Consider the following 15,467-nt stretch of genomic DNA (forward strand, 5'->3'; position numbering starts at 1 on the left):
CATGGGTAGGAAAGAATAGGACACAATCTTGCCATAAACTCTACCCCTGGTGCAGCATCCCATAACAGGGAGAAAACTCAAAACCTGGAGCTTCTCCCTGAGGAATGAAGGGTTTAAATCCTACATCAGGTATCACAACCTTTAAAACATACACTCCAAAACATCTAACTTTGAAACCCAACAGGGCTAAGACCCACAAGACTGTAATGTAGCAGTCTGAGAAACCCCTCTTAAAAAGCCTACCTGCTGGGACTTCCCTACCCAAGAGGCAGCCAATTGTGTCTGAACTTAAAGTGAAGGATGCTCATCTGCTTATATTAAAGCACCAGTGTGAGGGGCAGACATTTAATGTAACACACACATCTAGGAGTCAGCTGGAACACTTTGTCTTTGTCCATACAAAGACTAGCAGGTACCATCTTCATGCTCTCCCTTTGCCAGTCTCCAGGGCACCAGTAGTCCATAGAATGGAACTTTTATGGGTGTCTGGTGGCCTGATTTTTATAGCTGTTTTCTAGAGGATGCTTCTTGACTGCTTGGCTTTGGAGGTCAGGTGAGTTTGTGTTTCTGGTCCCCTGGGATTGTAATGGTAAGTATCACCCAGAAAAAAAAGCTTATCCTCCTATCTGGCACCCTCAATTTTGTGATTACTATCAGGGGGCACCCCTAAATCATCTGGTTTTGGCAGCCACTGAGGGCTATGCTCATGGATCCCATAGAACTATAACCAAAGGAGAAAGAGTTCTTAAAAATCGACCACTCCCAGAGCAAAGCAATAGGTAACAGACCCCAAGAGAGCTTGGCCTTTCTGTGAAGGAGGCCTATTAGCTAACTAGGACTATCTTTCCACGCACCCTCTACCAAGCTCCAGAGTGCCAGGATCTCCTGGAAGGGAGTTGTATACACATCCAGTGCCCTAGTTTTTGTCTGGTGTCCCAGGTTATATGGCTGCTGCCCAGAAGATGTTCCTAGATCACCTGGCTTTGGTGGCCGGGAGCCTGCATTCCTGAGTCCCACAGGACTGTGGCAGAGAAACAGTTTCTGGCAGGCTTCTACTCCCAGGGCCCTGTACAGAGAGTGGTCTGAGGCACACTTCCTAGCCTTTCTGTGAAGAAGGCCACTTTGCTTGTCCTGGAACATTGGCCTGAGGGGCAGACTTCAGGTTTGGCACATATTAAGTGGCCTAGGGAGCTGCTCTGAAGGAACAGAGGCTATGGATACCATCTTGGTGCTTTCTCTCTGCTTTGCTCCAGCTCACCAGTATCACACAAGAGACCCTTGTCTAGAGCCCTGATGTCTGTAACTGCTTCCCAGGGGACACCTCCAGATCTGCTTGTGTTTGCAGGCCCACAGGACTGTATATATTTGCATATTTTTAAAAGGGGATGCCTGAGGGTCTGGCTTCTCGTCAGCCTGAATTTAGGTGCTCAGACTCTCCCCTTTGGGACACGCTTAGGTCTTGGCATATTCTCAACAACTGGGAGCTATTAAAAATATAATAGGCTTCTTGAACAGGCACAATTTGAGAGATGATAAAGAACTGGGGCAGGGTTGAATGACAAAGTTCATCTACATGAGACCACTCCTTTATGGCTGAGACAGGAGGTTGTATCATCTAATGTATGGAAACAGAGACTCAAGGTAAGTGAAAAAACAGAAGGATATGTACCAAATGAAAGAACAAGATAAAATCCCCCAAGGAAAAAGAACCTTGATGAAATGGAGATAAGTAATTTACCTGATAAAGAGTTCAAGGTAATGGTCAGAAAGATCTTTACTAAATTGGGGAGAAAAATGGATGAATACAGTGAGAACTTCAACAGAGAGATGGAAAATATAAGAAAGTACCACACAAAAGGCACAGAACTGAAAAATACAATAACAAAATAAAAAATACACTATAGGAGTTCTGGGGCACCTGGGTGGCTCAGTTGGTTGACTTTGGCTTGGGTCATGATCTCAGGGTCCTGGGATTGAGCCCCATGCTGGGCTCCCCACTTGGCAGGGAGTCCACCTGTCCCTCTCCCTCTCTCTCTGGCCTTCCCCTGTTCATGCTCTCTCTCTCTCTCTTTCTCTCTCTTCCCCTCCCTCCTTCTCAAATAAATAAAACCTTAAAAAAATACATTATAGGGGCTCAACAGCAGACTAGATGAAGCAAAAAAAAGGATCAATCACCTAAAAGATGAGGTGGTAGAATTCTCTGAATCAGAGCATCAGAAACCAACAAAAAAGAAAAAAGTGCAGACAGCTTAAGGGATGTAGAAAACAGTATCAAATGGACATTTGCAACATAGGGCTCCTAGAAAAAGAAACGAGAGAAAGGGATAGAAATCTTATTTGAAGAAATAATGGCTGGAAATTTCCCTAACCTGGGGAAACAAACGGATCCAGATCCAGGAAGCCTGGAGAGCTCCAAATAAGAGGAACGCTAATGAGACCCACACCAAGACAATTAAAATGTCAAAAGTTAAAGAGAAAATATTAAAAACAGCAAGAGAAAAACAACTTGTTATATACAAGAAACCCCCCATTAGACTCTTAGTAGATTTTTTAGTGGAAACTTTGCAAGCTAGAAGGAAATGGTATTGTATATTCAAAGTACTAAAAAATACAAAACAAACCCCACATACACAAATAAACCCACAAAAACCACTACTAAACTGGCCTTACAAGTAACAAGAACACATATTAAAGAAAAAATATCACTGGAAAGATAACCATATAGTAAAGTTAGTGGATCAATCACTTATAAAGCCAGTATAAAGACTGAAAGACAAATAGTAAAAATAACTATGATTACAACAATAAGGGATAGACAAAATAAAAAGATGTAAACTGTGACATCAAAAAACATAAAATAAAAAAGAAAACCATAAAATGTGTGGATGGAAGAGTAATGATTTTGAGCTTTACAATGGAATGAAACTTAAGTTGTAACAAACTTAAAATAGACTTTTATAGATGTAAGTTGTTATATGTAAATTCATGGTAACCATAAAGGAAAAAACACAAAAGATAAAAGAATATAAGCATTCCACTAAAGAAGACACAAAGCGGGGTGCCTGCGGGCTCAGTGGGTTGAGCCTCTGCCTTCGGCTCAGGTCATGGTCTCAGGGTCCTGGGATTGAGCCCCACATCGGGCTCTCTGCTCTTCAGGGAGCCGGCTTCCCCCTGCCTCTCTGCCTACTTGTGATCTCTCTCTCTGTCAAATAAATAAATAAAATCTTTAAAAAAAATAAGAAAGAAAGAAACCACAAAGGAAGAGATCAAGAGAAGAAAGAGAAAAGACCTACTAAAATAGCCCCCAAACAATAAACAAAATGGCAATAAGCACAACCCATCAATAATTACTTCAAATGTAAATGCATAAATTCTCCAATCCAAAGACACACAGTGGATGAATGGGTAAAAAAATATGACCCATCTATATGCTGTCTAAAAGGGACTCACTTTCAATATATGGACACATACAGACTCAAAGTGAAGGATGAAAAAAGATATTCCATACAAATGAAAACCAAAAGAAAGCTACAGTAGTTATATCAGACAAAATAGACTTTAAAACAAAGACTGCATTAAGAGACATAATGATAAAAGGATCAGTCCAGCAAGATGCTTTAACATTTGTTAATATTTATGCACCCAACATAGGAGGACCTAAATACATAAAGCAAACACTAACAGACCTAAAGGATGAAATTGATAGCAATACGATAATAGTAGGAGACTTACATCAATGGATTGATCATCCAGACAAAAAAATCAACAAAGAAACATCAGCCTTAAATGACACAGTAGACCAGATGGGCTTACCAGATACATACAGAACATTCCATTCAAAAGCAAAGAAATACACATTCTTCTGAAGTGCACATGGGACATTTTCCAAGAGAGATCATATGTTAGGCCACAAAACAAGACTTAATAAATTTAAGAGGACTGAAATTTTATCAAGCTTCTTCTCTGATCACAGTGCTATGAAACTAGAAATTAAATATACAAAGAAAACTGGGAAATTCATAAATTTGTGGAGATTAAACTACATGTTACTGAACAACCAATGGGTCAAAGAAGAAATCAAGAGAAATAAAAAAAATACCTTGAGACAAAAGAAATTGGAAATGTAACAAAGCCCACGCTTTATTTATTACATTCATGAAATGTATGCATTATTTACAGTGAATGTAATTGGACAAGAATTCTTGATGTTAAGAGTTTTAGCTTTCTTGAAGAAGTGATTTGTCTGGAATGAGTAATATACAGTTAAGAAATTAATATGTGACAAAATGGATAATGTGCAGGCTATAGAATCAGAGAGATCTGTATTTAAATCCCATCTCTCCTAATTGCTAGGTGTGTGACACTAAGCAAATCAGCTCACCTGTCTGAGCTTTAGTTTCCTCATCTGTCAAATAGGTAAAAAGATCTTAATCTCATAAAACTGATATAAAGATCAAATTATGTAACACCAATAATGTTCCTGGCACATCAACAAATACTGGTTATTTTTCTCTATAAAAATGTTTCTCCAAGAAGCAGAAGAGTCCTAGAATAGGGGCAGACAAGGGTCTCTTATCTGTTAGAGAATAAAGACAGAAACAGAGTGGAAGGCATGTATTTTTACAAGTAGCCTCTGAAAACAGTCACAGCTTACTATAATATCTGGTGTAAAGTAGATAGATGATCAGTAACTTTTTGCTGAATGGAGGAATGCAGGAAAGAAGAACAGACCCATCCCAATAACAGTGTGCTGGGTAAGATTAAAATCAGATTTATAATATTTTCTTACCTTGACTGCATAGTTATTAAGTGGATCTTTTGCATATGAAGCTGTATAGTAAACTGCATCGCCTGCCTCACAGCATGGCTTGTCGCTGGTTAACCTGAAGTCTGACCAGCTGTCCACCCCAAAACGGAGCTGGTCTTTCTGTCCAGCCATGAAGAGGTCTTCACATTTTATAGCCAGTTTCTTCAAGGCATCTGTATGAAGGCTTCGGATTTTACCCACAACTTCTTCCCGATTCTCAAGTCCTCGATAAAGTGCTTGTCTCTGTGGCTTCTGCATGCTTCGTCCCTGTCTGCAAGAGGGACCACGCCGGCTAGACAGGGACTCCATGCTGTTGGAAAATCTATCCTTAATACTGAGAGTGGTTAAGCTGGAGATACTGTTTGCTGCTGAGGGAACAGGTCTCTCCTTGTGCAAAGGTCTTTCCAAGGAGTCATAAGACTCAATGTCCAGTCCCTTGAGTTCGTAACTGATGGAAGAACCAGCACTACTGGCATCCCAGTTGGGGTCAATGTCATAGGTGGGATTAGCCATTACACAAAGACTTGTTTCCATGGATTTTTGGAGGTCTTTGGGGATTGGTTCTGTATTGGCTCTTATGATCATTTTCTTTGGCAGTGGGGGTGGCGTAGGTTGGGAAGCATTAGGTGCTTCTTGGTCTGTTTTCTCAGTGAAGACAATGCCATCATCCAAAGTTCCCTTAGGCTGCCTTGGATGCTTGGGTGGTATCATGGCTGCTCTAGATTGCCCTGTATTGTTTTAAAAGAAAGAAAGAAAAATAAGTTAACTTTTTATTCTTGTTACATAATTGAAACTCAAGGATAAACAAGTGATGTGGTCATGAGAGTATAAGAAGTCAATGCCTTAATTCAAAATGGTTGAAGAAAATCAACGAAAGACTTGGTTGGTGGGAGCAAAAAAATTGTGAACAATGTCTCAGCATTTCCATGCCAGAGAAGAGGGTAATGGGCTTTGTTTGGAAAACAACAACAACAACAAAAAAAGAATTGAGATTCTCTACTCCTGCCTCCAAGGGTGCTGAATATGAAAGGGTGACAGACACTCAAATAATTTCATTGTGGCAGAGTAGAGATGAAAGCATTTGTGGATTAAGAAAAATACTCGGAAGCATTTTAAAAAACAATTGAAACTAGCAATGGCCCACTAGACTGATGCTCAGAAGATACCATTCTGCTTTTTGAACTTTGTTCCAAAGTTGCACTATATTGTATTTAGCACCTGTCATTTTCAATCCAACACATATGAATATGATTTCATAAACCATGTTATTTTATTTCACCACAGAGATGGATTCTAGCACTGGTCTTAAACTGGTTTATGTATAAATTCTTGTGATTGGGATAAGGAGAACAATGCATATGAACAGTCAACTGCTCTTCCAAATATCCTTCACAAACTCTTATCATTCTGTTTTATTTGGGGGGGGGGCATATAAACTGTGATTTGAGCAATACTACTTTTGAACATCTCTTACAAGCCCTAATTATAGGACCAATTACTCTGCTTCCTTTCTAGCATCACCTGCCTCACTTGCACTTATAAGAAAATAAAATGCAGATGTGTGATAATGAAAACACAACAATCCAAAATCCTTGGGATGCAGCAAATGCAGTTCTCAGAGGGAAATATATAGCAATAAAGGTCTACCTCAACAAACAAGAAATAGCTTGAATAAACAAACAAACAAACAAACCTAACCTGACACCTAAAGGGACTAGGAAAAGAAGAACAAACAAAACCATAGGGGTAGAAGGAAGGAATTAATAAAGATCAGAGCAGAAATAAGTGGCCTAGAAACTAAAAAACAAAGGAAAAAAACATGAACCAAGAGGTAGTTCTTTGAAAAGATAAAGAAAATTGATAAACCCTCAGCTAGACTCACTACGGAAAAAAAAAAGAACCCAAATAAAATGAGACAAAAGAGAAGTAACACTGTCATGACAGAAATACAAAGGAATATAAGAGAATACTACAAAAAGTTATATGCCAACAAATTAAACAACCTAGAAGAAATGAATAAATTCCTAGAAACATATGATTTTTGAAAACTGAATCAGGAAGAAATAGAAAATCTGAACAGACCAACTACAAAAAATGAAATTGAATAGGTAATAATAAAAAAAAAATCCCAACAAAGTCCAGGACTAGATGGGTTCACAGGTGAATTCTATCAAACATTTAAAGAAGTGATAATACCTATTCTTCTCAAACTAATCTAAAAAATAGAAAAAGAAGGAAAGCTTCCAAATACATGATAATACAAATAAACATGAGGCCAGAATCACCCTGATACCAACAGCAGACAAGGACATTACCAAAAAAAAAAAAAAAAAAAAAAAAGAGAGAGAGAGAGAGAGAACTACAGGCCAATACCCCTGATAAACATAGATGCAAAAATTCCCCCCAAAATATTAGCAAACTGAATTGAACAATAAGAGATTATTCACCATGATCAAGTGATACTTATTCTGGGGATACAAGGATGGTTCACTATTCACAAATCAATCAGAAACACCACATCAACAAAACAAAGGATAAAAATCATACGTTTTATGTTATTAGATGTGATAGTGAAGCATTTTAAAGACTTCACTAAAATACAACTACAAGTAATAAATAAATTCAGGAAAGTTGCATGAAACAAAATTAATATCCAGAAACTGGTAGTGCATCTGTATACTAGTAATAAGGTAGCAGAAAAGGAAATTAAGAAAAGAGTCCCATTTATAATTGAACCAAAAACTTAGGAATAAAGTTAGCCAAAAAAGGTGAAAGACTTGTATTCTGAAAACTTATAGACACTGATGAAGAAAATGGAAAGATATTCCATGCTCATGGATTGAAAGAATTGATATTGTTAAAATGTCTATATTACCCAAAAGGATCTACAGATTCAATACAATCCCTATTAAAATATCAACACTATTTTTCACAGAACTAGAATAAATAATACCAAAATTTGTATGTAACCACAGAAGACACCAAATAGCCAAAGAAATCTTGAGAAAGAAGAACGAAATTGGAGGTACCACAATTTCAGGTTTCAAATTATACTGAAAAGCTATGGTAATCAAAACAGTATAGTATCGACACAAAAAGAGACACAGAGATCAGGAGAACAGAATAGAGAACCCAGAAACAAACCCACAATTATATGATTAATTAATCTATGTCAAAAGAGGCAAAAATATACAATGGGAAAAAGATAGTCTCTTCAGTAAACGGTGCTGGGAAAACTGGACAGCTGTCTGTAAAAGAATGAAACTGAAGCACCTTTTAACACCATACATAAAAATAAACTCAAAATGAATTAAAGACCTAGATGTGAGACCTGAAACCACAGAAATCCTAGAAGAGAAAACAGACAGTAATTTCTTTGACATGAGCTATAGTAATTTTTTTCTAGATACGTCTCCTAAGGCAACAAAAGCTAAAACAATATACTGGGACTATATCAAAATTAAAAAAAAAAAATCTTTTGCACAGCAAAGGAAACCATCAACTGAACAAAAAGGCCAGCTACCAAATGGGAGAAGACATTTGCAAATGATATATCTTTTAAGGGATTAATATCCAAAATATATAAAGAACTTATCCAACTCAACAACAAAAAACCCCAAACAATTTAACTAAAAAATGAGCAGAGGACCTGAATAGATAAAGAAAACATACAAATGGCCAACAGACACATGAAAAGATGCTCAACATCACTAATCATCAAGGCAATGCAAACCAAAACCCCAATGAGGTGTTACCTTACACCTGTTAGAATGGCTAAAACAAAAAAAGACAAGAAATGACAAGTATTCCTGAGGATGTAAACAAAACAGAACCCTCATGCATTGTTGGTGGGAATGTAAATTGGTATAGCCACTGTGGGAACCAGAATGGAGGTTGCTCAAAAAAATTAAAAATAGAAATATCATATGATCTAATAATTTCACTTGGGTATTTAACCAAAGAAAACTAAACATAAAAAAGGATAAGGTTTTGCCATTTGAGATAGCAGGAATGGGCACAAAAGGTATTATGCTAAGTGAAATAAGACTGAAAAAGACAAATAACATATAATTTCATTCATTAGCGGAATCTAATCCTTTCCAAACAAACGAAAAACCCAAATGAATAAGCAAACAAAAGGCAGAATGAGACCTATAAATATAGAGAACAAATGGATGGATGCCAGTGGGGAGAGAGGTAGGGGTCTCGGCAAAATGGGTGAAGGGGAGTGGGAGATAAGTAGGAATAAGTCGAGGAACAAAGGCATGGCAAAACGAATATAACCAATGCTCTTAAAACAGTGATGTACGGTGACAGATGTAGCTACACGTGTGGTAATGTATAAACAAATACACCTGTGAAAAACGACATCTTTTCGGCTTATTGTATAATGGGGAGAGACATTATTATTTTTTTTAAGGCAGAGAAATATGCCATGGAACTTTTTAAAGTTATTATAATTAGTAAAGTTATTAAAATGAGGCCTACTGAGAAAGAGTATAATGCTCTGTTATGGGATGGATTATGTCCTCTCTCCCAAAATGTTGAAGTCACAACCCCTGGTGCCTGTGAATATAACCTTATTTAGAAATAGAGACTTTGCAGAGATAATCAAGTTAAGATGAGGTCATTAGGGTGTACCTTAATCTAATATGACTGGTGTTCTTATAAAAAGAGGAAACAAGTCATATAAAAAGAGACAAATGGGAAAACACCATGTGGTGAAGAGGCAGAGAATGCAATAAGGCAGCTACAAGCCGAAGATGTCAGGGATTGAGGGCCACCCCCAGAAGCTAGCGAGAGGTGAGGAAGGATTCAATCCAGAGCCTCAGAGAGGCTCTACGCATCTATGTTTATACAGTATACAACTGTATTTCTATACACTAGCAATGAAAAATCAAAAAATAATTATTAAAAAAGAATTTCATTTACAATATCATCAAAAACAATATAGTATTTAGGAATAAATTTAACAAAAGAAGGGCAAGATTTATACACTGGAAACTAACCAACGATGCTGAAAGAAATTAAAGACCTAAATAAATGTAAAGACATCTATGTTCACAGATCAGAGACTTAATATGCTAAGACAGAAACAATTCCAAAACTGTTCTGAAGATTTAATGTAATCCCTATCAAAATCCCAGCTGGCTTTCTTGCAGGAATTGACAAGAGAACCCTAAAATTCATATGGAAATAAAATGAATCTAAAGTAACCAAAAAATATCTTGAAAAAAGAAGAACAAAGTTGGAGAACTCACATTTCCCAATTTCGAAACTTACTTCAAAACTATAGGAATCAAGATTGTATGTATTATGTGTTGGGGGATGGGTGAAAGGGATTAAGAGGTACAAACTTTCAGTTATAAAATAAAGTCACAGAGATGAAAAGTATAGCATAGGAATATAGTCAATAATACTGTAACAACTTTATGATGAGAGATGGTAACTACACTTATCTTGGTAAGCATTTTGTAATGTCTATAAATGTTGAATCACTATGTTGTACACCTAAAACTAATAGTTGTACATCAATCATACTTCAATTAAAAATGAAAGATTGTGTGTACTAAGAATAGAAATATAGATGAATGGACTAGAATTGAGAGTTATAGAAATAAACCTGTATATTTATGGTCAATCAACTTCCAACAAGGGTGCCAAGAACATTCAATGGGGAAGTAGTAGTTTTTCCAACAAATGGTGCTGGGACTACCAGATAATCCATATACAAAAGAATGAAACTGAACTCCTACCTTATACTTTATACAAGAAGTAACTAAAATATAGCAAGGATCTCAACATAAGAACTAAAACCATAAAATTCTTAGAAGAAAACATAGGAATCAGTGTTTTCAACCTTGATTAGGCAATGATTTTGCAGATAATGACACCAAAAAGCACAAGCAAAAAAATAAAAAATAAATTGAAATTCATAAAAATTAAAAACTTTGTGCTTCAAAGTACAACTTTAAGAAAGTGAAAAGACAACCCACAGAATTGGAGAAAATATGTGCAAGTCTTATATTTGATAAGACATATCCAGAATTTATAAGTAACTTACAATAAAAAGATAAATAATCCATTGTAAGTGGGCAAAGGATTTGCATAGACATTTCTCCAAAGAAGACACACCAATGGCCAATAAGCACATGGAAAGACACTCAACATCACTACCCATTAGGTAAATACAAACCCAAACCACAAGATACCACTTTACCTCCACTAAGCTAGCTATCGTTGAAAAGACGGACAAGTGTTGGTGAGGATATGGAGAAATTCAAACCCTCACACGTTGCTGGTAGGAATCTAAAATGGTACGGTCACCTTGGAAAACAGTTTGGCAGTTACTCAAAAAGTCAAACATAAAGTTTACTACACGATCCAGCATTTCCAGTCCTACATACATATCCAAGAGAAATGAAAACATATGTCCACTTGTATGCAAATGTTCTCAGCAACATTCTTAACAGCTAAAAAGGAGAAACAATCCATATGTCCATCAGCTGATGAATGGATAAATGAATATTATCCAGCCATCGAAGGAAATGAAGTACTGATACAGGCTACCTCCTGTAGGAGCCTTGAAAATATTATTCTAAGTGAAAGAGAGAAGCCAGTCACAAAGGTCACATATCATATGACCCCACTTACATAAAGTATCCAGAAATATGTAAATCCCTAGAAAGAGAAAGTAGATTAGTGGTTGCTGGAGGATGGGGACAATGGAGATGGAGAGTGACTGCTGTTTAGGGTGATAAACATGTTCTGGAATTACATACTGGTGATGATTGTAAAATTCTGTGAATATACTAAAGCTCATAGAATTGTACCCTCTGAATCTTACGGTATGTAAATTATATCTCAACAAAGAAAATCAACCATCCATTCTTAGAAACAACTGTAAACTCAGTTTCTAGTCACATCTTTCCATTCCTCTGTGTCCTTCCCATCACCAAGGATGCCCCAGCTGCCCCAGCCCTGTTTTGCCTCAGCTAATGTGAGAAGTCAGAACCATAGTTTGTTTACAACATGACAGAAATAGGCTTTATAACAAACCTTTATTTTCTACTTGCTGACCCAGACCTTTCAGAGATGAAGTGTGATGAAGAAGGTTAGAAGCAGTGAACTGTGCCAGCACCTTATCATCCTTGCTTTACTACTGTGACAGTCGCCTGTTATCACTGTCTCCAGCTTTGCCTCCCACACCACATGGTCATTACAGAGATTTTTTTTTTTTAAACACCAGAACTGATCAAGGCAGTCCTCCACTTAAAAAATATGTCCTTGAGAATTTGGACTTGATCCCGAGGACAGAATTTTCTTGGCTGGAGCACAGAAAGCAAGCCTTTCATGACCCCGCCCCGGCTGTACCTATTTTTCTTGTAGTATTTCATCTTGCCTCTGAAGTTGGGGCTTCCAAACTGTTGGCAGTGTATTTAGCACTCTTGGCTTTTTCACATTCTCTCTCTCTGCTCAGGCTAACCCTCTTCCAGGAATGGTTTCCCCAAGACTGACGTCTTTTTCCTCGGGACCTCATATATGTAGTGAACATTTCTCTTCAACTACTTACAACCCTTGATCTGTGTTCCTGCCGAGATTCCCTACTACTGTGGCTCATTTGTATACTTAGGATCAAGCAAAGAGTTTTGCTGAAGGGAATGGAAGGAGAGAAGGAAAAAAGGAAGGAAGCCATTAATGTATACATGAAAGAGCTAGAAACACGGGCTTATTCTTGGCCTTTCCAATGTGGTCCCTAGAAGAAGCTTTATGGATGTCATTTTCCACACACTCTTCCAAATTAGAACAAACAAAAATAATCATGGACATGGAAAAGGAACAGATTCCCAAAGTGCTTCTTTAAAAAAAATTACCTCAGAACTGGCAAGTGAGACAAAGTCTATCACTGTCTGCAGCTGCTTAGTGTCTATCAGAGGAGGTAGAAGAGGGCTGATCACGCCACTTTCTTCCACTTCTAGCATAAAGTCCAAACTCCTCAGCAAGCTGGTCAAGGCTCTCCGTCTTATCTACCACCATTTCTCGTCAACATCCCCACACAAGCATTTGCTTCCTGTTCTTTTCATCTGCTCCGTATTTTTATTTCTACCGCTCTGCTCTAGTGAAGGTGTTGTGTCCTAAGCCCAGCTCAGTTGGCCCTTCTCCACAGAAGCCTCCCTACTCCCCATATCCAAACTGGGAACCATCACTTCTTCCTCTGTGCTCTCTTAGTGCTTTTGTTCTATTACAGCATTTTCAGCCTTTTATAACATGCGTATGTATTTTTTTTAAACACTTCCTCAGTACCTGGCACTGTGTGAGACACGCAGCCATTGTGCAGTAAGCGGCTGCCAGACTGAAGGACACAGAGTCAGAAGAGTTGCTCAACATTCCAAAACGAAAATGGACAGCCAAGGCAGCAAGGAAAGAAAGAGAATTAATAGTGGCTTCTTTTCCCAAGTGGCGGGATATGATCTCCTGGGAGCTATGGAGATTTCCACATGGGAATCAGAAATATTGGCGTGTTAAGATGAAACCATGAGCATTGCACAGCCCATGCAAATAGGTCACGCCATTCTCCCACGTTTAAAAGTGTTTTGTGTTTTTAATTCTTTCCTCAAGAAAGACAAGTTCTCCTGACTGAATTCCAATCATCAGGGTCAATGTTTTAAAAGCTTGGTATCTTGGCTGTTTTTATTTTAAACTTTGAATCCTGTACATTCCTCTCAAGCCTCTGGGAGCAGACACTAAGCTCAGCTTTCAGCAGTCCTGATATAACATCACATACTCTACATTTTTGTGGCATACCAGCTCTCTAAACAGAAAAAAAAAAAAAAAAGATTGTGTTCTAAATCTTGCCTTGCTATAGACTAAAAAAGTTCTTTTGGACAAATATGTTTAAACCACATTCAAATCTTACTTTCCCCTCTTTTTGAGCTTCCTTACTCTATCTCTTTACTCTCTCCCCACCTAAAAATGTCTTCAGACTAACAGAAAACCCCTGTGTCATGTTCTAAAAGCAAATGATGAAAGATGGATTAAAAAGGAATAATTTAATGACACTTTGAAGTAGCCAAAGGTGGTTTAAAACCCCTCAGGAAGGAAAATGATTGATATAGGCCTGTTAAGATTTACAAGACTGCTATGGTAAGTAGAAAGGACATAAGAAAAATATTATTTCTAAATATCTGCATTTTAATTAATTTATTTATTTCAGTGGGGGGGGGTGTTGTAGAGAGAGCACAAGCAGGAGGGGCAGAGGGAGAGGGAGAGTCTCCAGCAGACTCCCTGCTGAGTGAAGAGCCGGACACAGGGCTTGATCCTAGAACCCTGAGATCATGACCTGAACTGAAATCAAGTGTTGGATGCTTAATTGACTGAGCCATGTAGGCATCCCAAGATCAACATTTTAAAGATAATCACATACTGAAAAACTCAAAATAATAACTCTCTTGTTACAGAGATCTGCTAAAAGGCACTACCTTTGAAGACACACGAGGGACAAACCATAGCAAATGTTTGTTTAAGACCTGACAATCATTATAATCGTGGGGTGCTAGGGACTAAGGGCACTTAATGACACATTTGGACAGGAGCAGTATGTGAATGAGCATAATTAACTCTTCATTCCCATAAGACAGGAATGTCATGGGCTCCTAGTTGGTCTCTCTGCTTCCAGTTGTTCCCAAAACAATCTTTTAAAAATCCTGATATGTCTTTTTATTAAAAAATCTTCAGTAGCTCTCTATTTCCTATAGGTATATCTTTTACATTTATCACTGTGATGTATATATACCATTTATGGTCTAGCCTCATCTCCCCTAGCTTTAGGCTTTATACACACTCTTCCCTCTACCTGGGATGTTCTTCCTTGCTTGCCAATCTGACAAACAACCACCCTTCTTTCAAACTCTGCTCAAAATTTAACTGACCCTCTCCTACACGCTTTGGGGCAGAGGCTTTCATTAAACCTTGAAATATCTGCATCATAGCAACTAGCACATGGGCTCCTAAGAGTCCAGCCCATGTCTGCTTTTCTCAAAGGCCAAGAGTCCTTGAAGACTTTTTTCCAGTGCCAGGAGATAGTTGGTGTTTGACAAATGTTTACTGAATGAACGTATTAAAGCCCAAATAAATGGGACATATTTTTTTCCTTAAATTGTAATTTCACCCCTAATATTTTTTCCAGGGCTCATGACAAGTAATGTAGATGAGAACAGGACAAGAGAGAACAAAGGAAGAGACGTTCATCTCCAAACTGGGAAATATGCACGGTGGTTTATAAATATAGATGTCACATACCACCGTGCACCTGCCTTGTCAAGTGACTGGGCCATCACTGGCTAAACCTAGCACTCACTGTATCATCTCATTGCAGCAGGCCTCAGCAGCTTAGGAAGAAGGGTCCTACCACAGTCAAATGGAAGCACCAACTGGCAAACCCCAGGGGACATCAACTTCATGCCAAATGATAAAACGAAGCTGACCTCCAAAGACCACTTTGCGCATACCCTCAAATAAAGAGATACGCTGACCACTTTAAAGAATGTCAGTGGTGTAGCAGCTGACAGACTCAATTTTTATAGAATGTAATTTGAAAACCTCTCCAAGAACAGAGATTATTTATTTGGGGGTGAGTTATCTACATAATTTGAATATTGTC

General features: G+C 37.9%; 1 protein-coding gene across 4 annotated transcripts in view; it reads right to left on the minus strand.

The window, feature by feature from the left end:
- Nucleotides 1–15,467, minus strand: part of PEAK1 (pseudopodium enriched atypical kinase 1) — a 312,205-nt gene that overhangs the window by 19,078 nt on the left and 277,660 nt on the right. For all 4 annotated transcript variants that reach the window (XM_059371768.1, XM_059371770.1, XM_059371769.1 and 1 more), the window contains one exon: nucleotides 4,790–5,535. In XM_059371768.1, coding sequence (XP_059227751.1) covers nucleotides 4,790–5,535 — 746 coding nt within the window. The remainder of the gene's footprint in view (nucleotides 1–4,789; nucleotides 5,536–15,467) is intronic.

This window comes from Mustela nigripes, chromosome 13, assembly GCF_022355385.1.
Source record: "Mustela nigripes isolate SB6536 chromosome 13, MUSNIG.SB6536, whole genome shotgun sequence".
NCBI lineage: Eukaryota > Metazoa > Chordata > Mammalia > Carnivora > Mustelidae > Mustela > Mustela nigripes.